This window comes from Palaemon carinicauda, chromosome 39 (assembly GCF_036898095.1).
Source record: "Palaemon carinicauda isolate YSFRI2023 chromosome 39, ASM3689809v2, whole genome shotgun sequence".
NCBI lineage: Eukaryota > Metazoa > Arthropoda > Malacostraca > Decapoda > Palaemonidae > Palaemon > Palaemon carinicauda.
Genome location: NC_090763.1, coordinates 39,636,846 through 39,659,731, shown reverse-complemented (window position 1 = coordinate 39,659,731; position 22,886 = coordinate 39,636,846). Strand labels below are relative to the sequence as shown.

At 40.6% G+C, this 22,886-nt stretch overlaps 1 protein-coding gene across 2 annotated transcripts in view; it reads left to right on the top strand.

Annotated features, from left to right (window-relative positions):
- The window catches only part of LOC137631137 (tRNA endonuclease ANKZF1-like), a 406,209-nt gene that overhangs the window by 163,145 nt on the left and 220,178 nt on the right, over window positions 1-22,886 (top strand). For both annotated transcript variants that reach the window (XM_068362804.1, XM_068362805.1), the window contains exon 6: window positions 4,376-4,476. In XM_068362804.1, coding sequence (XP_068218905.1) covers window positions 4,376-4,476 — 101 coding nt within the window. The remainder of the gene's footprint in view (window positions 1-4,375; window positions 4,477-22,886) is intronic.

The following is a 22,886-nucleotide window of genomic DNA, read 5'->3' as shown; positions in this document are numbered from 1 at the left end:
GGACAGGAAAGTGATAGTGGAAGTTTTGCAATACATTGTAGGTTTCTACAGATGCCTTTTTCTTGTACCAAATGACAGGGGGTTGGAGAACAGTACTGGACATCTCCGTATTGAACAAGTTCACGATAATATAAACATTTTCTACTGTCTCCAGCTTCAGTAGTAGCATAAATAAGAAGGGATCATTAGATGTTTTTTATAGATCTAACAAATGTTTACATCCATTTGTCAATTCATTCTTGGCCTTGTAAGTTCCTATATTTTATGAACAAAGGAAAAGTGTATCAATTTACATTCGGGTTTCAGTTTAATTACTACTCTTTAGGTGTTTACACGACGTGGCACAGATTCCTAGCATATTTGAAGAGGATGGCATATCTCAGAGATGAAAATTTCTTTTACCTCCATATTTAATGTTATGGGGTCTTGAAGCTGACCCTTTTAAAGTTAATAGCTTAGGATTTGAAGGTAAATACTGTATGGAAATAATTCATTATAGTAATAAAGTCAGTTTTTTCCAGACACTTTCAAGTAGAAAATTGTACAGTATTGTATAAGTTCAATATGTTCTTTTGGCTTAAGCCATTTTTATAACATTGTTTACCATGGTTATTAATCATGCTTTATTACTGTCATTAATCAGGTCATATGTTCTGTACTTGATTTTTAAACATTTAGGTAAATAGCTTGAGGGAGCCGGCCGGCTAATGCCGTATTTTAAAGACAGGACTATGACATTCATACCACTTAGTAGGGTGACTTAGGACATCTTCAAACTGCATAGGATTTTGGCCTCTGACCTTTGGTTTTGTGACGCCAAGGCAAATTATCCTGAAAATTAGTGTTTTTCAAATTCTACAGTATCTCCTCACTTGATAATTAATATTAAGACCTGGGATTACTACCCTGTATAGACCTGATGTAGACTGCCAATAGAATGAGGAGTTTTTTCCAAAAGTCATTTTTTTTGTGTTAGATATGAATTTTTCATTATGAAATAAAAATTGAAAAAAAGCAACATTTGATTATTTTATAATGTCTTTCTAAGTTGTATACCAAATTTCAATGCTATATCTTTAAAACTAAGGGAGAAGATAGAATTTGAAGGTCAATAAGTATATTTTTGAGATACCGGCGTTCAAAGTTTTTCTTTGTATTTTACAAAGGCAATGTTAATAAATCCTGATTATTATGAATTTTATGTTCTTTTTCGATATTAATAAGCAAAAAAAAGTTATTTATCATAATTTAGTTATAAATAAAGATCCTTTTGCTCAATATTGTGCTTCTTTTGGATCCTGTCAGGCAAGGCGGCCGCTCCTTCATCCACACCACTCTCTCACTCTCTGTCACAACCGATATTACCCACTTCTAAACTCTTAATAGAGCGAATTTTCTTCTTCCTAATGTTACCAACATGTTGAAATTATTTATTTTCTCCTTGAAATTATAAAATTCTAGCCGAAAACAAGAAAAAAAAACGTAAAAATGAGTGAATGTCGGAGGGTGTTCAAAGTTTTTCTTTGTGTTTTACAAAGACAATATTAATGAATCCTGATTATTATGAATTTTATGTTCCTTTATGGATATTGATAAATGAAAACGAAGTTATTTATCATAATTTAATCATAAATGAATATCCTTTTGCTCAATATCTTGCTTCTTTTGGCTCCTGTCAGGAAAGGCGGCTGCTCCTCCATCCACACCATTCTCTCTCTCTCTCTCTCTCTCTCTCTCTCTCTCTCTCTCTCTCTCTCTCTCTCTCTCTCTCTCTGCGTCACTATCAATATTACCCATTTCTGAACTGTCAATAGAGCAAATTTTCCTCTTCCTTATGTTAGCATCATGTTGAAATTGTCTTTTCCTCTTTGAAATGATAAAATTCTTGCTGAAAACGAGAAAAACAAACGTAAAAATGAGTGAATGTCAAAGGTCAAACTCAAACATGTACTCTCTATGAGGTTTATGTTAGGACTGAAGAGTGAAGGGTGTAATTTACAATGGGATATATCATGATGTAACTCGTGGAAGCTATACAGATGCCATTGTTCACAATTTCATTACATTGAAAGATAGTAATTATCAAAATTTACGATAACAGAAGAAATACAGTTAAGCCTTCGTTTTCGGATGTCTCAGGTCTCGAATAAATCGGAGTTCAAACAAAATATTCGAAATTCTTTTGCTTCAGATGCTGAACAAAATTTCGGAACTCGAACACCCCCGAGATGAGCCGAGACAAATGACGATGCGGCTCGGATGCCGACTGACGCCCTGTCGCGTTATCTTTAGTATTCAACTGTTGTATGCAGACGTGTTCGTTGTGGTTTACTAACATATTGACTGTATTTTGTGTTTTGCGTAGTGTATTAACCCCTAATTATGCCTCTAAAGAAAGAAAGTGCAAGTAGTAAAGCTGGTGGTGAGGAAAATATGAAAGTAATGCACAAAAAAATTTAATTTAAGAAAGAATTGATAGCGAAATATGAATCTGGTGTGCGTGTGTCTGATTTAGCCAATGAGTTTGGCATGGCGAAATCAGCAATAAGCACCAACCTAAAAAATAAAGACGCTCTTAAAGCAAGTGATGTTGCTAAAGGATCGACCGTGTTTAGCAAACAAAGGCTACAGGTATTGAAGGAAGTGGAGAAATTTTTGCTTATTTTCATAAACGAGCAACAGTTAGCAGGGTGTAGTGTTAGCGAGGATGGGATTTGTGGTAAAGCAAGACAACTGTTTGGGGATTTTATTAAAAAAGACACAAGCATGGTTCCTGGAGGGTTTTATTTCAAGGCAAGCAGAGAGCGGTATGAAAAGTTTAGGAAAAGAAGTGGGATATACTCCGTGGTTCATCATGGGGAGGCAGGAAGTTCAGACAAATTTTTAACTGTGACGAAACTGGGCTTTTTTGGAAGAAAATGCCATGAAGGACTTGCATCACATGTGAGGAGAAGTCGATGCCTGGTCACAAACCTATGAAGGATAGGTTTACACTCTTGCTATGTGGTACTGTAATGCTAGCGACGATTGCAAAATAAAACCGCTTCTTGTTTATCATTTGGAGAATCCCAGAGCATTCAAAGCGAATATCATTATGAAGAGTAAATTGCCTGTTATGTGGAGGTCAAACACAAAGGCTTGGCTGACCAGAAAATATTCAACAGAGTGGGTGCATTAGGTGTTTGACCCAGCCAGGAAAAAGTATTTGGAGGAAAAAAAGTTGCCGTTACGCTGCCTTCTCATTATGGATAATGCTCCTGCCCACCCTCCAGGTTTGGAGGATGACTTAACTGATGAATTTGATTTCATCAAAATCAACTTTCTGCCTCCAAATACGACACCTCTGCTCCAACCCACGGACCCGCAAGTCATCGCGAATTTCAAGAAATTGTATACCAAATTCCTTTTTCAATGATGATTCAAGGTGACTAGTGACACTCGGCTAACCCTTCGAGATTTTTGAGAAAATCATTTCAATATCTACCTCTGCATCACCATTGTTGTGTTTTTTTCACATGATTTTTGATAGGATATCTTTAATTAGAATAAAACAAACAAGCTATTTCAACACTTATTTTACACAAAAATCTGAGTAAACAAGGCTTGGGTACGAGTTGCTACAGATACCGCAATACATTCCCCAGGCTAGCCTACTCTATTAATAGAGTATTTATGAGTAATTCTGTTTACTTTATATATAATCTGCTCTCATAATGTACAGTTTATGGTGTAAAATAATCTATATATGAGAAAAATTATTTCTGAATTTGAACAAATCGCTTTTTTCGAACAGCCTTCTGGAACGGATTGTGGTCGAAAACCTAGGCTGGACTGTACTGTATTTTCTTGTAGGGAACAATGTTTTTGGTTTATTAAGTTACCATTACTAATTACCCTGTAACTATGAAAGTAAAATGAATTTTGGCAAAATATTTTGTATACGCATTCTCCATTCCCATACAAAGCTCTGAATTTTTTTTTCAGGATTTTGTGGTTTTCCTCCTATACCCCCTTATATTGGCATTTCGGCCGGGCCCTTAAGACCTTTTTGATATTGAGGAAGATACAGAAGTACTTATTTAGGGATCTCAACTGCTTCTTAGATAAAGATAGTCCACAAATAAATGATTACACAAAAGACCAGAATGAGAACATGTCAAAAAGCAGGAGATATGGAAGGGAAGGACAGCCTTGAAATCATGGAAATGAATGATAGAAGACAACATAGATTGATTGGAGTTCAGTCAGAAATAGTCTAGGACCTGAGAATGTAGATATCTAATTTCATGTCTATGACCATAAACATATAAATAAACATGAAAACTTTCATGATGATGATAATGAAAAATGTCAAACTGACTTTTATTATTTTCAGATGAGGCTAGTCAGATTCTAGGAAGACAGGCAAGAATGTTTTTCCTAAATGCTGATGGATTAGTCATATCACTTTATAGGGCAATCCTCTTTAGTAAAAAGGTAAGTATATATCCTGATTTTTACACTAAATATAATAATGATACTCATTGTACTTATACAAGCAAACCAACCATTATTTCAATGAATTAGCTACTGTGTACAGTTTGAAATGTTAGCTTCAAATGCATGTTTCTTGACAGAAGAAGATTGACTACACAGTTGGGTGAGAAGGGCCTCTTTGTCAGCATTAACAATCCATTATCTCTCACCTACACCCATGAGCATGATTTCTGTAGCCAAGCTAGGGATGTTAGCTTATCCATATCCATAATATCAGCTTTTATTTGGTAAATATCAATGGATGTTCTAAACTGATGAATAGTAGCATTCAATTCTATTGCTTCTTTGCTCAAAAAAGTAAATTTAAGGAGGATAATATAAAGTTCACTGGTTGAGTGGATTTGTGAAATTTGTGTAGGATTGGGAAGGCCATTTGTTCCTATGCGACATACAAACCATCATCCTGTAATAGGGAGATTGTTTAAGCACGAGCTTGCGACAGTCCTTAGAATTGTTAAACAAGTGGTTAATCAGCTGGTGGAGCATGCGAGTGAGAAGCCTCACCCCCTTCACCAGTCTAAAAGCTTCACTTTTGATTTGGTCGCTGACAAGTACGGATGCGCTGTCAGCTCTTAATTGAACTTTGTTCCTAAGTGAATGAAAACCCTAATCCTTTAGTAGGGGTAAGATTCTGGTGAAATCTGGTAGTGGCCAATGAAGAATTATCGAGGTTCTGGCAGCCACTGGTGGTAAAGGGCTGTCAGCGCACAGAACCTTCATTCTGATATTAGCCGTTGATCTTCGCAGATATGTTCTGAATGCTGTCCAATTGGCCTGAAGTTTTTTTGCTAATTCTTTTTCTATGTAGTATGAACATGAAACAACAAATCAGCATGCGGACGTATCCAGGGTTGTCGGATTAACACTGTGACACCTTTATGAGCAAGATTGAGGTTGATCCTCACCCTTTATGTCCATTGTGTAGAAGGCAATGCTGCAACTTGGACTCGATTTGTGATGTTTGCTGGGAGTGGTCGCCTCCCAATCGGTGAGATTTTGGAGTAGGAAAAAGAAGAGACCTACGTATCATCGTTCTCCCTCAGATTTGTCCTTGAGATTGGAAAAGTCAGCAAGATTCCAACTTCTGACTTCCGAAACTTGCCACTCCGGCCATTCTCCGGTGAATTCATCGGAGGACACGCCAAAGAAGACCATTGAACTTACGTTTGTAGAGGAAGTTTCAAATGTGGTAGACCTCCCTACTTCCCCTAGAGAAGCAGAGAGGCCTAACCGTGAAAAGAAGCTCCATTCTTCAGTTTAGGAAATCCCTGCCATTGAGTTTGCTCTGGACGAAGCTGTCCGATTTTCAGATGAGAAGCACCCTGGTGCGCCAGTGCCCTCTTTGACCCCTATGAACATTGACTCCTATGATCAAGACTTTGTCTCTGAGTTTTCTGCTTTTTCTTCTGGGAGTCCTCTAAGAAATTTTTGGGGCTCTAGCTCAGTGGAGAATCATCATCATCATCATCTCCTACGCCTATTGATGCAAAGGACCTCAGTTAGATTTCACCAGTCGTCTCTATCTTGAGCTTTTTAAATCAATACTTCTCCATTCATCATCTACTTCCCACTTCATAGTCCTCAGCCATGTAGGCCTGGGTCTTCCAACTCTACTAGTGCCTTGTGGAGCCCAGTTAAAAGTTTGGTGAACTAATCTCTCTTGGGGAGTTTTAAGAGCATGTCAAAACCATCTCCATCTACCCCTCACCATGATCGTATCCACGTATGGCACTTGAGTAATCTCTCTTATAGTTTCATCTCTAATCCTGTCCTGCCATTCAACTCCCAATATTTTTCTGAGGGGTTTGTTGTCAAATCTACAAAATCTGTTGAATATTGTTTCATTGTCATACTGCGACTCATGCTCATACAGTAACACCAATCTTACTAAACTAATATATAGCCTAATTTTTATATGTAATTTCAGGTGATTTGATATCAAAATTTTACTTAACCTAGCCATTGTTTGTTTTGCATTTTTCAATCTTTCATTAAACTCCAATTCTAAAGACCCTGTATTAGATATCATAGTTCCTAAATATTTAAATGATTCCAACTTATTAGTCCTTTCTCCTTCCAATGATATTTCATCTTCCATTGCATATTCCGTTCTCATTATCTCTGTTTTTCTTCTATTTATCTTGAGCCCAATCGCATGTGATGCTTCATGTATTCTGGTGAGCAAGCTTTACATGTCCTGTGACATTTTGCTGATAAGGACAGCGTCATCAGCATACTCTATGCCAGCTAATTTCATGTTGTAGTGGTTTGCGGACTGTGGTCAAAGGTAGCACCCAAACTGCCTAGTGTCCGAATGCCGACCACACTCCAACGTTCACTACACAAAAAGGTAAAATGGTGGAATACTAAAAATCTAGATAACAGGTCAAAAGAACAGAGCACTGGGCCTCACCCCTTGATTTATACTGGGTAAGGGGACCCAGCTACCAATGTAATTGCGTTGTAATATTCAAAGGTAAGCCGTTTTCAGGTCAAGTACAAAAAAAACAATGATACTGAAAAAAAAAACCAATAATTGGCTGAGAAGGGGACACAATGGTGTAAGGTACAGGAATGAAATGCTGTCTTCATAAAAGAAGGAAAATATTTATTACTAGGAGCTCTTTTTTTTCAGGATAAATCCCCATCTGGTTTGTGGTTCAAATTTTCTAATTGTTAACATTAAGACAGAGCCTTTCTGTTTAATGTAGATATTATCAAGAGAAAGTTCCTAACACTATGCTACAAACATCTACATGTTATAGTACAAAATAAATGCCATCATGTGTACGTTGTTGTTCACAATTTATGCTACAAACTATGCCAACTTGATGGGTACTAGTTCAATAATCATCTTTAAGAAATGTCTAAATTTGTTTCACTGCGACATTGATGAGAATCTATTCAGTACTGAATCACTATACCAAGTTCTCAGTAGTTTATAACGTCTCGGAATGTTCATGTCACTCCAACAATTCTATGGGTTAACAGGATACCCAAAGTATGTCTGATGTACATACGTTCCCGCAGCGTACTGGCTGGGCTATTTCACAGCAGTTCAGGTCAAATCCCTCACACTTGGGAATTTCTGTCAACATACATTGTCAAATGTCTGCAGTATGTTTTATTTCTTGATAAAGAAACCTATTCTTATACCTCTATGTCATGGGTAGATAGAATGATATAGAAAAGAATGTTAAAACATGTAAAGTTTTTACTCTTAATAAGCAAAGAGGAGAGATCCCGCTAGTGTTTACTGGAAACTGTCACTGCCGTTGATTGAGGTCAAGATATTTATTAGATGTGCCTAGATCAGCAGACCTGGGGCTTAAGGATCGTCTGTTGTACCAATTCGAGGAGCCAGCATTATGGAAGGACCCATAGCACAAGGAGAGCCTGTTGTTGCCGAAGAATATAGATTAAAGGAAGGTAAACACATGTCTCGCTTCAATTATAGCGCCATATGGATCATGATTACACCAGCAGAGCGTTCGGGAAGATGCGATCAAAGAGGCGTGGTTTTAAGGAAAACCAATGAGGATGAAGAAAGGAGAAAATTTCCTTATATGGAATTCTCCATAGTTAGCCCCTCCCATACAGGGATATATAAACTTCAAAGAGAGCGAGAGAGAGAGAACGAGAGAGAATGTAAAGACCAGAATGCAGATGTGACCAGCCTTACGACAACTTGTCCGAGATGTCAGAACGAGTCGACCCCTGTCGTTATCACCAACCACGAAGCGCCCAGACCTGAAATATCTACGTTCCGGAATCGTTTAGATCTGCTGTGAAGAGTACCATCATTTCTTTTAAGTATTATTTGTCTGCTTTCTTGACTGTTCCCCTATTTGCTGAAGTGTAGTTTAATCAGATGATTTTCTTTGTTCAATTCTGTGCTTCCCAAGTACTCAATCAAGAAACATTGATCTTTGACTAGTTGTAAATAAAATTATGTTTTCTTTTGCAAGTTTTCTTTCTATATTCCTTTTTTCATTTGGTTATTGTCGATTTATTCTAATTTAATTAATCAATTCAAAAGAACCTGATTCGATCCCCATGAGGATCGTAACAGTTTGCGACCTTGCCAGGATTTTCGACAACATAACCAATTGAAACAGGGAGAATATAGAAATAAGTAGAATGAGTGAGATTACGAGAGATTTGATAGATTCAGGTAAACTTCTTGGCCTAGATGGCGATGCTCTCTGTGGGTATGTTATTAAGAGAGAACAGGAAGTGTTTGAGAGAGACGAAAGAGCAGATGAAAGAGAAGAAAATTAAAGAAAGCGAGAAGAAAATGAAAGACAGCGCAAGCATGAGTTGGAAATGGCTCGTTTAAGACAAAGTCTTCATAACAGACGGTCAGGTAGCAGATCAGGGAGTAATTCATCTTTAAATAGTGACACTGATAGTTTAGATAGTGAGTGCAGTGCTCAAACTTATACCGAAATTTGATGAGGAAGATGTTACGAAATATTTTATGTCTTTTGAAAAGTTAATGAAAAGAGTAGGTTCTCCAAAAAAAAAAAAAAACAGTGGACTTTGTATTTACAATCAGTTTTAAGTGGTAAAGCACATTCTGTGTATAGTTCTTTGTCTGAGGATGAAAGTGAAGATTATGATACTGTGAAAGAAACTGTACTTAGTGCATACAGATTAATACCAGAGGCGTACCGTAAGAAGTTTAGAAGTTTGAAAAGAGATGATATTAGTACTTATGTAAAGTACGGAAAGAAGTTAGAAAGATCGTTTTGTGATTGGTTGACTTCCGCTAAAGTCGATAGTTTTGAAGATCTCAAGAACTTAGTTTTGTTAGAAAGTTTCAGATAACATATCCCGAGACATCAAATTATGTATAGAAGATAGGCTTGAAACATCTTTTGCTAATGCTATGAGATTAACAGATGAGTACAGTCTCACACATGCTTTAAGTGGCGGTAAAAAGAAAAATGATATTTTGTCAAGTAAGGCACAACATAGTAAAGGTAGTTCTAACAATAACGATATTAGGAACAGGGATTATTTATTATTATTGTTACACATGCGGGAAGGAAGGCCATATTTCTCGGTACTGTGGGAGCCAATGGGCAGTCAGTAATTCAGAGGTCACTTATTTCAATTGTAATAAGAAAGGGCATATAGCTAGGAATTGCACAGTAGAAAGTATGAATTTGAAGAAACCTGTCACTAGTTAATAATCTTTCTTCAGGAAGGAATAGTCTCTTGAAAGAAACTAGGAAACATTATGATGAAGTTTTGTCTGAAGGTTTAGTTTCTTCTCTTAAAGGAGGTGATTCAAGGGAAGCATTTTTGCTTAGGGATACAGGAGCGGCTGTATCACTCGTTAGGAGAGAGAGTGTACCAAGGAATGTAATAATCAGCATGAAAGAAAAAGTTACGCTGGGGGGGTTTCGGAACACTTGTGTAGTTTGTCCTTTGTTAAAGATGAAATTGAAAAGTCAGTTAGTGACAGGAGATTTAAAACTAGCAGTCGTGGATACTTTGCCCGTAGACGGCGTTGACACTATTGTTGGCAACGATTTAACTACCTCCAAGTTTGTGAATCCTATTTCAAGTGAAGTTCAAATGCCTGAAATGATAGTATCAAGTCAGGATTAGATACAGATATTGACTACGGTCATAGGTTGTTCGAGGATTCAAACGTAGGTAATAGAGGTGGTGGTGATGATGATCTCAGCATGAGTGTAGCTGAGGAAACCGACTCTATCAATGTCAACAGTGTGAGACGAGATGATGATGTAGCTGTTGATAGAGTGATGTACAGATAGATAATGTAATAGGCCCAAGTAATAGCAGCTGTTATGTTTCGGAAACTAGCATATTGAATAAGGATGAACTAGTTAAGATGCAGAGGGAAGATGAAACACTAACTCAAATTTTTTAATGTGAATTGGATGATGAACTGGAAAATGTTTGTAAGGAAACATTTAGTCTAAAAGACAAACTTTTGTGTCGCTATGTTCGTCCTAAGGCAGGTAGCAAAGAGGAGGTCATAGAGCAATTAGTAACTCCCAGGAAACTTCGTGAATCAATTTTGAAATTAGCACGTGACGAACAAGGACATTTAGGAGTAAATAAAACATTCAAGTGTATAAGTAAAATGTACTTTTGGCCCAAAATGAAAAGTGATGTGAAGAGATATGTTTTAAGTTGTCACGCATGTCAAATGGCTGGCAAACATAATAAAGTAATTCCCAGGGCTCCGTTATGTAATATTCCATCAGTAGGAGAACCTTTTGAGAATGTTGTAATTGATATAGTAGGCCCTTTGCCCAGAAGTAAGGGAGGGAATATTTATCTATTAACAATCATTGATAGACTAACACGATATCCAAAAGCAATCCCAGTAAGAATTGCAATGCAAAAACTGTAGTTAAACGCTTGCTGAACTATTTCTCTAAATTTGGACTTCCTTGCGTTATACAGAGTGATAATGGTAGCAATTTTGTATCAAAGTATTTCAGAGATAAAATTAAAAAGTTGGGATTAAACTTGTAACTTCCACTCTGAATCACAAGGACTTGTTGAACGTTTTCATCAAACGTTGAAAAGTTGCTTAAGGAAGTTGTGTAATAATTTCAAACATGATTGGGATGAAAAGTTACCTTTTGTCTTGTTGGCTTTATGATCAGCTCCTAATGACACCACAGAATTTAGTCCTTTTGATTTGTTGTTCGGTCACACCGCCAAAGGACCATTAGAAATTTTAAAGTGTAAGTTAATGCGAGAAGAGGGTAGAAAGGATTACATACAGAATATCGAAGATCACAAAGAGGATTTAAGGAAAGCCTGGCAGTTGGCAAAAGAAAATGAGAGCAACCGTCAAGGGGAAACTAAAAGGAAGTAGGATCTTAAAGCTAAAGACTGAATTTTCCATGTGGGTGATAAAGTCTTAGTATTAGTCCAGAAAGAAGGTCCCTCATTATCTTATAAGTTCGAAGGTCCATTTCCTATCATAGATAAAAGGGGAAATTTGAATTACTTAATTGACATGGGTAGGCGTAGAGCTAAGTGGTTGCACATCAACTTGCTAAAGAAATATAATGAACGTCCAGTGCCAGTTGTAACCGTGTCATAGAGAGAGATCAATTTTGAGAAGAACTCTGATGTTCTTAATAATTTCACGTTGTTTAATTCCAGCTTAGAGGAAGAAAAAACAAGGGAATTATTCAATGTGTTTTCAAATTATCCAGAAACTGTTAGTGATAAATTAGGTTTAACTAATCTTTTAGAACACGATATTGAGTTACAGGACACAAAACCCATTAGACAGAGTCCTTATCGTCTAAGCCCTGAAAAAGCAAATTCAGTCCGACAGGAAATTAAGTATATGCTAGACAATGGTTTGATTGTTCCTAGTGAAAGTGACTGGTGTTCTCCAATAGTTCTTGTTAAGAAGGAAGTTGGATCAGATAGGTTGTGTATTGATTTTAGAAAAGTGAACAGTGTTACGAAACAAAGTAATTTTCCCCATTCCTAGGACAGAAGATTGTTTAGATAGAATAGGAAACTTCAAGTTTATTTCTAAACTTGATTTGGCCAAAGGTTATTGGCAAGTACCTTTAAGTAGTCGAGCACAGAAAATTTCTGCTTTCATAACACCTTTCGGTAGTTATGAACCCAAAGTTATGGGTTTTGGTCTACGAAATGCAGCGAGTACTTTCCAAAGATTAATGAATAGAGTTTTAAATGGAATTGATAACTGTGTCGTGTATTTGGAAGATCTTTTAGTATTTTCAGATAGGTGGGAGCAATATTTACGCATTTTAGCTAGAGTCCTAGCAGTCCTTTAGAAACCAAAACTTGTTTTAAATCTGGAGAAATGTGAATTCGGAAAAACCTCGATCACATATTTGGGTCATAAAGTGGGTCTAGGTAAGATTTGTCCAAAGGATGGGAACATAAAGGCTATCATCAACTTCCCAATCCCTACCAGTAAAAAACAGGCAATGAGATTCATCGGAATGATTTCATATTTCCGCAGATTTGTTCCTAATTTTTCAGAAATAAGTGCTCCAATAATTTAAGTGCTCCAATAACTAATCTTTTCAAGAAAGGACGAAGTTTTGTATATGATAATGAATGTATCGAAGCTTTCAATAAGTTAAAGGCCATAATGATTCACGAGCCCGTACTAATGTTGCCCGATTTTAGCAAGGAATTTAATTTAGCGATAGATGTAAGTGATATTGGCATAGGAGGAGTTCTGTTGCAAGAAGTGAACGGCACTAAGCACCCTGTAGCTTATTATTCGAAGAAGTTGAATAAAGCACAGCAGAATTATTCAACTATTGAGAAAGAATTGTTTAGTTTACTATCAACTTTACAACAGATAGGTTTAAGAATAAGAATAAACGTCTCATGCGTTGGAGTTTAGAATTACAAGATTACGATTTAAAGATAGTTCATATAAAGGGAAAGAATAATGTAATAGCCAACAGTCTTTCTAGAGATTTTTCAGAATGATATGGACGTTCGTTTTGTTTTTGTTTTTGTTTTTTTCTTTCACCAACAAGTAAGTGTGTGTTTTGGGTTAGTTACATGATGCGAGAGTAGTGAAGTAATTGTTTCTCAGTTTAGGGATAAGTGATTTTTCTCCCTTGATAATTTCATAGAAAAAAAGATAAAATTAGTAGATTTTCCTTTTTTTTTTCTGTTAGGGGGACGTGTCAAGGGTAGATAGAATAATATAGAAAAGAATGTTAAAACATGTAAAGTTTCTACTCTTAAGAAGCAGAGAGGAGAGCTCCCACTAGTGTTTACTGGAAACTGTCACCGCCATTGATTGAGGTCAAGATATTTATTAGATGTGCCTAGATCAGCAGACCTGGGGCTTAAGGATCGTCTGTTGTAGCAATTCGAGGAGCCAGCGTTATGGAAGGACCCATAACACAAGAAGAGCCTGTTGTTGCCGAAGAACATAGATTAATGGAAGGTAAACACATGTCTCACTTCAATTATAGTGCCATATGGATCATGATTACACCAGCAGAGCGTTCGGGAAGATGCGATCAAAGAGGCGTGGTTTTAAGGAAAACCAATGAGGATGAAGAAAGGAGGAAATTTCCTTATATGGAATTGTTCATAGTTAGCCCCTCCCATACAGGGGTATATAAACTTCAAAGAGAATGAGAGAGAGAGAGAGAGAGAGAGAGAGAGAGAGAGAGAGAGAGAGAGAGAGAGAGAGAGAGAGAGAGAGAGAGAGAGAGAGAGAGAGAGTGAGAGAGAGAGAGAGAGAACGAGCACAGAGAAAAAAAGAAAGAAAGAACGTATGGACCAGAATGCAGATGTGACCAGCCTTATGGCAATTTGTCCGAGATGTCAGAACGAGTTGACCCCTGTCGTTATCACCAACCACGAAGCGCCCAGACCTGAAATATCTACGTTCCGGAATCGTTTAGATCTGCTGTGAAGAGTACCATCATTTCTTTTAAGTATTATTTGTCTGCTTTCTTGACTGTTCCCCTATTTGCTGAAGTGTAGTTTAATCAGATGATTTTCTTTGTTCAATTTTGTACTTCCCAAGTACTCAATCAAGAAACATTGATCTTTGACTAGTTGTATATAAAATTGTTTTCTATTGCGAGTTTTCTTTCTATATTCCTTTTTTCATTCGGTTATTGTCGATTTATTTTAATTTAATTAATCAATTCAAAAGAACCTGATTCGATCCCCACGAGGATCGTAACACTCTACTTGACTCCAATTTTAGTTTCCTCTTCAAACCCTACTGGGAGTAGGGTGGGCTGCAAAAAAAAAATAATGTAATTAGACAAGGTTGAAGGACCAAAATATAACAACTTAATATTCTACTACAAATGTAATACAATGAAATGAAAAATAATTTGTATTTTTTCTTAACTATAATTCTAATTTTTCCACAATGTTACCAATCCAGTCCCATCCTTCTCCGCCATCCCCAACTTTTCTATGCATTACAAAATCCATGAGGAGGATAAACAACATAGGTGACAAATCTTCCATTGGTGTACTCCACTGTTCACTGGAAATTCATTTTATAGGACTGCATTACCATTAACTTTGCACTTGCTATGCTCATGAATAAAGGGATTTTGACGAAGGAAAAATCTATTTCTGGGCGAGAGACCTGTGCCGCCCAGTGAAATGCTCCTTATGCACCATTTCAAAGGAATATAACTGCTAATATTACCAGAGAAAAAATGTAAAGGAATGCTAGGTTGAACTAGCTCGCTCACCTAATGGTGTCGGTATAGACTGGGGCGAAATACCAGAGGTCTCGTACCATTTAGATTTCTCCTCTTCGAAATCCCCCAATAGTGAGGTGCCGTTCAACCTCCCCTGCCTCGCAGACCAGTACTACTAACTCAACCCACGCTTGCCCATCACTCCTTACAGCACCCTTAAGTTTGGGGTCTGAACAGGGGGGGAGCAAATAGGGTGGGTTCACTGGGCGGCACAGGTCTCTCGCCCAGAAATAGATTTTTCCTTCGTCAAAATCCCTTTTCTGGGCTCAATCCCTGTGCCGCGCAGTGAAATAGTACCAGAGAAAACGAACCCAAACTTTATTAACTATATGGGAACGAATAAAAATCAACATAACAAACAGTGGTTTAATCAAAAGTTAACGTAGAAGACGGACGTCTTTAATAACATCAGCATGATAAGGTATAATATCCCAGGAAGGGAAGACAAAAGAACATTAACTTAAAACAAAACCAATTAAGGTCAAACACTGGAACAAATTACATACACTTGAACACTAAAGAAATACAGTTCGTATGGAAGAATAAATTGAACAATAATAAAATGGCAATGTTACGAACTAGGAACACCCATGGGTGTGATACAACAAACCGAACTCAGGTAGGAACTGTAAGTGAGGCAGGTAAGAGGAAGAAGGTGGAAGATATAGGATTCAGGGATTAGTTAGAAGGAATTTGTCCGGGGGATACCACGCTCCCTGCAGCTACGGTAGCGAGTTGAAGGGCCTCTAATTGTTTAAGATAGTGCCGCTTGAACACTGAGGGGGATTTCCATCCGGTATATTTAGAGATATCTGTAAAGTTCATATGATGGAAAAAATTTATTGAGGTCGCTACCGCCCGAATGTCGTGGACGTGAGGAAAAGACTCTGGATTGGCCTGTTTAATAAAATACAAGATCTGTTGTCTGATCCCTTTCAAAGTTATAGTCCCTCCCCGCTCCCTGATGAACAAGGGTCCCGAGGTCTTATAGGAAGTCCTTGATAGAAAGGACTTTAGAGTGGTAACCGGGCATAGGGAAGGATCCTGAAGGAGAGGGATGATTTTCCAGGAGGACCATCTATTCTGAGGGTCTTCATTTTTGGCCAAGAAGACCTTGTCTGGGGAGAGGAGGACCTCTCCTGACGGAAGGAACTCTATGTGGCCTGGATCCCTTGATAAGGCAGCTAATTCCGAAATCCTGGCGCCAGATGCCAAACTCACGAGAAAGAGAGTTTTCCTGAGTAGAGGGATATACTCACATGAATCGTTGACGGTTTCTGACGCTAGTTTAAGAACATCATTGAGAAACCAGGAAATCGGGCTAGGACGAGAAGATGGTCTCAGTCTGGCACAGGCTCTTGGGATCGAAGCTAGCAATGAATCTGTTAGATCTATATTAAAGCCGATTAGAAAAATCTTCTTCAAGGCAGACTTGATGGTAGTAATAGTGTTGGCTGCTAAGCCCGACTCAAACAAGGTTCTGAAAAAGGTTACCGTTAGGTTTAGTGTCATAAAGTCAGTACTAGAATCTTTCAAAAACTTAGCTAGTTTTTTGACCGCTGAGTCATATTGACGAAGAGTGGAGTCTCTCTTGTCAGATTCTAAAAATAAAGTATTCTGGGGGTCTATGTTAGCCCCTTTGTGTGCCGCAAACTTCATGAAGTCCATAAAGTTAGGGTGGTCTGAATGTTTGAGGAAGCGAACACAGTGCACGTTTGTACTATCTGGGTCAAAGTCGGGTTGGGAATCTGGTGAGGGTGGAGATTCAGCTCCAGTAAAAGAGGAAACCAATTGCTCTTGGGCCAATTGGGGGCCACCAGGGCTACTTGACCTTTGAAGGTTCGAAGTTTGTCCAGCACTTTCATCAGTAGGTTCACCGGTGGGAAAAGGTAAATCCTTTCCCAGGCGTTCCAGTCGAGAGACATGGCATCCGTGGCGTAAGCCCGAGGGTCCAGGTTGGGGGCCACATAACATTTCAGCTTGTGGTTGGATTCCGTCGCGAAGAGGTCTACCTGGAGATCCGGCACTTGGAAGAGGATCCATTGAAAGGATTTGCGATCTAGTGACCATTCTGACTCCAACGGTACCGTCCTGGAGAGTGCGTCTGCCACAACGTTCCGAACTCCAGCCAGATGAACGGCGGATAGGTGCCATTGGTTTGAGGCCGCCAGGGAGAAGATTGCCACCATCACGTGATTGATGGGACCTGACTTGGAGCCCCCTCTGTTTAGACAACGGACTATGACTTCGTTGTCGAGGACTATCCTCAGATGTTGTTTCTTGGCCGGGGAAAGACGTTTCAAGGTTAGTAAGACAGCCATGGCCTCCAGGACGTTTATGTGAAATTGCTGGAACATTGTAGACCAAAGGCCCTGAACTTTCCTGTGTTGGGAGTAGCCTCCCCAACCTGATAGGGAGGCATCCGTGTGGATGACTATCCTTGGAAGGGGGTACTGCAACGGAACCGATTTTGATAGGCTCTTGGCGGTTGTCCATGGGAGAAGCCTCTTCCGAAGAATGGGAGGAAGGCGTGTCTTCTTGTCCCGACGTTTGGTGTTCGCTCTGGAGCGCCAAACTCGGTTGATGTCTTTCAATTTCGCTTTCAGAAGGAGGTCTGTCACTGAAGCGAATTGTAGGGACCCTAGAATCCTCTCCTGGTTCCTTCTGGAAGTTACCTTTTCCCCGAGAAAGCGTTTGGTATTTTTCGCAATCTCTATCCTCTTGGACCTGGGGAGACATAGAGTGTGAGAACGTAGGTCCCACCGTAATCCCAGCCACTGAAATTTGGTCTTTGGTGTCAGACGAGACTTTCCGAAGTTTATCTGGAATCCCAGAAACTGAAGATATTGGATCACCTTGTTTGTTGCCTTGAGACAATCTTCGACGTTGTCTGACCAGATTAGCCAATCGTCCAGGTATGCGACGACTTGGATTCCGTGGGATCGGAGTTCCTGAATGACCGATTCCGCCAGTTTCGTGAAGATTCTGGGCGCGATGTTGAGCCCGAAAGGCATCACTTTGAACGTGTAAGCCTTGTCGTCCAGTCTGAATCCTAGGAATGGGCGGAAGTGTCTCGCTATTGGAACGTGATAGTAAGCATCGGTAAGATCGATGGAGGTGGTGACGGCCCCACGGGGAAGCAAGGTTCGCACCTGCGAGACGGTAAGCATGTGAAACCTGTCGCATTGAATGGACAAGTTTAGTCGAGACAGATCGAGGATGACCCTTCGGCTGTCGGAGTCTTTCTTCGGAACGCTGAATAAGCGACCTTGAAACTTCAGATATTTCGTTTCCTTGATCGCGTTCTTGCGAAGAAGATCTTGGGTAAACAAAAGTAGGTCCGGTGTCGAGGGTTGATGGAATCTGTTCGGTGGAGGAGGCCCTTCTATCCAACTCCACCCCAGGCCCTTGGAGATTATGCTGAAGGCCCAAGGACTGAATTTCCAGCGACTCCGGAACACATAAAGTCTCCCTCCTACCTGAAGACCGTCAGTAGTTGGAGGTTTTACCGCCTCGGCCACCACGTGACCCTTTTCCACGGGAGAAATATCTCCCTTTGCTTCTGTTCTGAAAAGAACCCCTCGAACCGGGGCCCCTGCCTCGTTGGTATCCTTGGGAGGAAAACCGGGACTCATAGACCGGGTTATAAACAGGAGAGGTAAACGAGTTCGAAGCCACTTGGTTTTCAGGGACGAGGACATACTTCACTTGGGGCTGAGACTTGGAGGTGGAGGGTTGGATGCCCTGAGAGACCGGGGCCGACTGGACTACTTGAATAGGTTGGCGGAATTGGGTAGAGCTATAAGGGCGTAGCCTTTTTCTGCCCCGGGAGTGAATGCTCGATTGTTCGAACTTCCGTTTGGGAGTGAGACCCCAACGGACTTTGAGGCTCTGGTTCACTCTGGCAGCTTCGCTCAATACCGAGTTGACCATGTCCTCCGGGAAAAGGTCCGGACCCCAAGCAGAGGCTTTAATGAGCTTATTTGGCTCATGGCGGATAGAGGCTTCAGATAAGACATGCTTACGGCAACGTCTTTTGGTCACCAAGAAGTCGTAGCAGTCTGCTAACAAAGATTGCAGGGTGGCTTTAGTCATAACTTTAAAAGAGTGTTCCTCGTCATAAGTAAGAGAAAACATCTCCGCCATAGTCGAGATGTTGAGGCTCCGGCTAAACCTAGACCGGGACTCGAACTCGAGTCGGATTAAGGTTTCAGGTAGTCTTGGGAGGCGTTCACTGAATTGCGTCGATGCACAGTCCGCGGATAGCTTACCAGAAGTGAATGTCGATTGAATGTTAAGCCAACATTCATTATCTGATGGGAACAGCAGAGATGTAGGATCTGTCTCCCGGAGTTGTGGCAAAGGCTTATCTTCGGTCACTGCCTGAAGGGCTAATTCAACCATTTTGGTGACGCAAGGAGTGGGGGTCTGTTCGTCCACAAGAAACATGGTGTAAGTACTCTTGTGGGGGGTCAGCATGGTGTTTGTACAACCCCACTCATTTAAGGTTCGAACCCAAACAGACTGAGCCTGTTCCTTCGGAAAGATAACGGTCTCTTTAGGGACCTTATCTAGTCGGACAAGAGCCTCTTCCGTAAGCCGGGCGAAGCCGGGGAAAGGAAATTGAAGACCGGGAGGGAAGAACTCAAAATCTTCAATGGGCCTGGTCCCAAAACCCTCGATGGTCAACATTCCGTCCGTGAAAGGACAGTGGAGCGCCATTTTCCACGGGTTGTTCTTCGTGAAGGGTGGAAGTTTTGAGGCGTCCGGGATGAGGAACTGCTGTTGTTGAGGCAGTCCACTTTCCAGGGTATTTAGTCTTCTGGTGACGGCAGAAAGTATAGAACTAATCTGCTCTGTAACGACCCTCGACAACATATTCGTGAGGGCCTCCGGGTCGAGGTTGGTTGTGGTAATTAAGGGGGATGACTGCACTCACGGGTCCTGAGACATAGGGGCAGTGCTAGTCGAGTCACTAGGAGCTCCGGGGAGGGGAGCCTTCTTGGGCTTCGATGATCCAGGTAGTGTAGGATTCTGACGAGTCCTCACTAAAGGTCTTTTCTGAGATTTGACCTTGGCAGGAACCGAGAGCGATCTTGGGGAGGATTCGTGGTTCCCTTCAAAACCAAGAAAGGAAAAATTATTAGAAGTTGGAGAAAAAGAGGGGCTAAGAAGAGAGGTCTTAGCGCCAGACCCACCTGCCTCACTTACAACCTTACCTGTGTCAGGTTCATCAAAAACCATGGGCTCTATGTCTAAGGTCAGAGCCGTAACATTGTCTTCAATGGGGTCCGGGTCGTCAGGGATGTCTGTATCCTGGACGAGATTGAGTTCTACGATTTCCGCAATGTCAGCAATTATAGGAGCTGCCACTTGCCTAGGCACTGCTGCCGAAGATTTTGCATTCGGGTAGATAAGTCTACAATAATCTTCTGAGAGGACGTAGGGCTTCCTGGCCTTTACGTTACGGGCGAAGCCGCCTACCCACAATTTCAAAGTGGCTCTTGCTGAAGTTTTAACCGCCTGGGAACTCTGAAAGAACGGGGATAAGGTTAGCAAACCCGAGGACAAAATGATAAATGAACCCGAAGATTCATAACAGAAGTCAATGATTATCTATCATATTGATGTCGCCCAGTGAAGGGAAGTAAATACAAAAATGACTGAAAGAGGCTCACCGAATCTGAAGCGAGGGTGGAGATAAGGTCATAACAGATAAGGCAGTTGTCAGGGTGCCATACCAAAATATCGTCCATCTGGATCCCACAGTCCGCGTGGGACCGACAGACAGCATGGCCGCAAGGCTGGTGAAGGACGGCCGCGCAGGCTGTCATCCGGCAACGGACCACCTGTAAAAGGAATAGTCCATGAGCATCTACTAGTTTCTCTATAAGGGGTCCCGGAGGGTCCGGGACCTGCCAGTTAATAAAATAAATGTATAGCCTTAGACTAAACATGCAGAGAACTGAGACTATTCCAATAGCAATCCGGCAGAGCCGGGTATGAAAAAGGATGCAAAAAACAGTGATTAATATATAATCATAACTAGTTCCGGGGCCCCCGTGGCCGGGGAACAGGGTTGGTAAGTAAACTTAAAGTAAACTTAAAGTAACTTAAAGTAAACTTAAAGTACCCAAGATACATCCTTAAAGTACATAAATAGAAAACGCCAATTATGATCAAAAACTAATGTCTGTAATGAATAGGGCTCCCGGAGGGAGGATATTAATCAAAACCGTGTCAGTGTCAACCGATCATGTAGTTAAGAGCTCGGCGGCTCCGATGTCTGATGACGGGAGGGTACAACGGGAGAGCGCGGGGGGAGCCAGTGGAACCCCCCCCCTACCTTACCTGAGGTACCGGGACAAAGGTAATGATTCATGTAGAATATAAAATAATGATATGGGATATAATAAGTCCTATACGGACGATAATAGCATGAGGTACCGTAGGGGAGGACACTCCTAATATAAGTGCTCATTCTAACAACCGTAATTAAAAGCAAGGTTACACCAAGGTGCAGATATACCGACTAATCACGTGTGATAGTCCCCGGTGGTCCCGGCCTTCCCCCTCCCCGACCGATGGCGACGGGAGGGGGGAGACGAAACCGCCCGGTATGAATGAATGAGACTAAGTCATACCCCGTTGGTATACTCAGTCCTCAATATGTCGGAACGTTGATGGAAGACTGAGGTACAAGCATACTTGACCCGTAAATCATAACCAACAACCATCGAGTGAGAGGAAGGGTGTACACTGAAGGGGGGGGGGATGGAATAACCTCCCCAACTTGTTGGGGGGGGGGTGTAATGGTACAGGGAAATCGCCAGTGCGCAGTGGTAGACAGGGCTACCAACTGGAGATCCCCTAATCATGACATGAAAATCCCAAAAATATGATCATAACGGAGTAAGCAATAAATATAATATCAATGCACAAATACATAAAAATAATTAATGAATTAAAAGCGAAATCACGTAAGTAAGGTTAGGCATGCAGAAAAAATATGGCGAGAGAGGGACTCGGGCGAGTGGTAGGGGAGGAAGCATGACGCCATCAGCAGATGGAAAGCAGGGGTACCAACCTAGTTACTGAAGCGGTAGATCGAACAGTAAAAACAACAAAATACGCGAGAGTCCCACTCGAACCAAACGTAAAACTAGGTGGAGCGTAATAAAACAAAAGGTTTTACTAATAATAAGTGAGATGGTCGAAATTAAAGCTCCTAGAACTAGCGAAACAATCTCAATGTTGACGCTATCCACCAACACGCACGAATGCAGACATACCAACATAACCTACTCCTGATGAAACGCTAACACCGATATCATAGGATAACATAAAATAAATGCTATATGAAAGCATAAAGTCGGTGTACTAAATGAATATTGCTATATGAAAGCATAAAGTTGGTGTACTAAATGAATATAAGGAAAAAACTCCTAAAGGATCGAACGAATATAAAAGACGGACGAACTAACGAGACAAAGGGCAGAGGCGAAAGAAAGAACGGGGACGCCGCTCATATATAAACACTTCTAAATAATAAAAACAAAGATGACACTGCCCAATCTCGTTAAAAACTCATGGATAAGGTACTTAACTTCGATGGGGTATCTTGGGAATCGGCCATCGAGAGAAAGTTGATGATAAATCCAATGAAACACACGAAATAAAACACTTGGACTTATATCAAACAGGTGCTTGAAAGGAGTGATGGGCAAGCGTGGGTTGAGTTAGTAGTACTGGTCTGCGAGGCAGGGGAAGTTGAACGGCACCTCACTATTGGGGGATTTCGAAGAGGAGAAATCTAAATGGTACGAGACCTCTGGTATTTCGCCCCAGTCTATACCGACACCATTAGGTGAGCGAGCTAGTTCAACCTAGCATTCCTTTACATTTTTTCTCTGGTAATATTAGCAGTTATATTCCTTTGAAATGGTGCATAAGGAGCATTTCACTGCGCGGCACAGGGATTGAGCCCAGAAAAAAGCAAGGTTACACCAAGGTGCAGATATACCGACTAATCACGTGTGATAGTCCCCGGTGGTCCCGGCCTTCCCCCTCCCCGACCGATGGCGACGGGAGGGGGGAGACGAA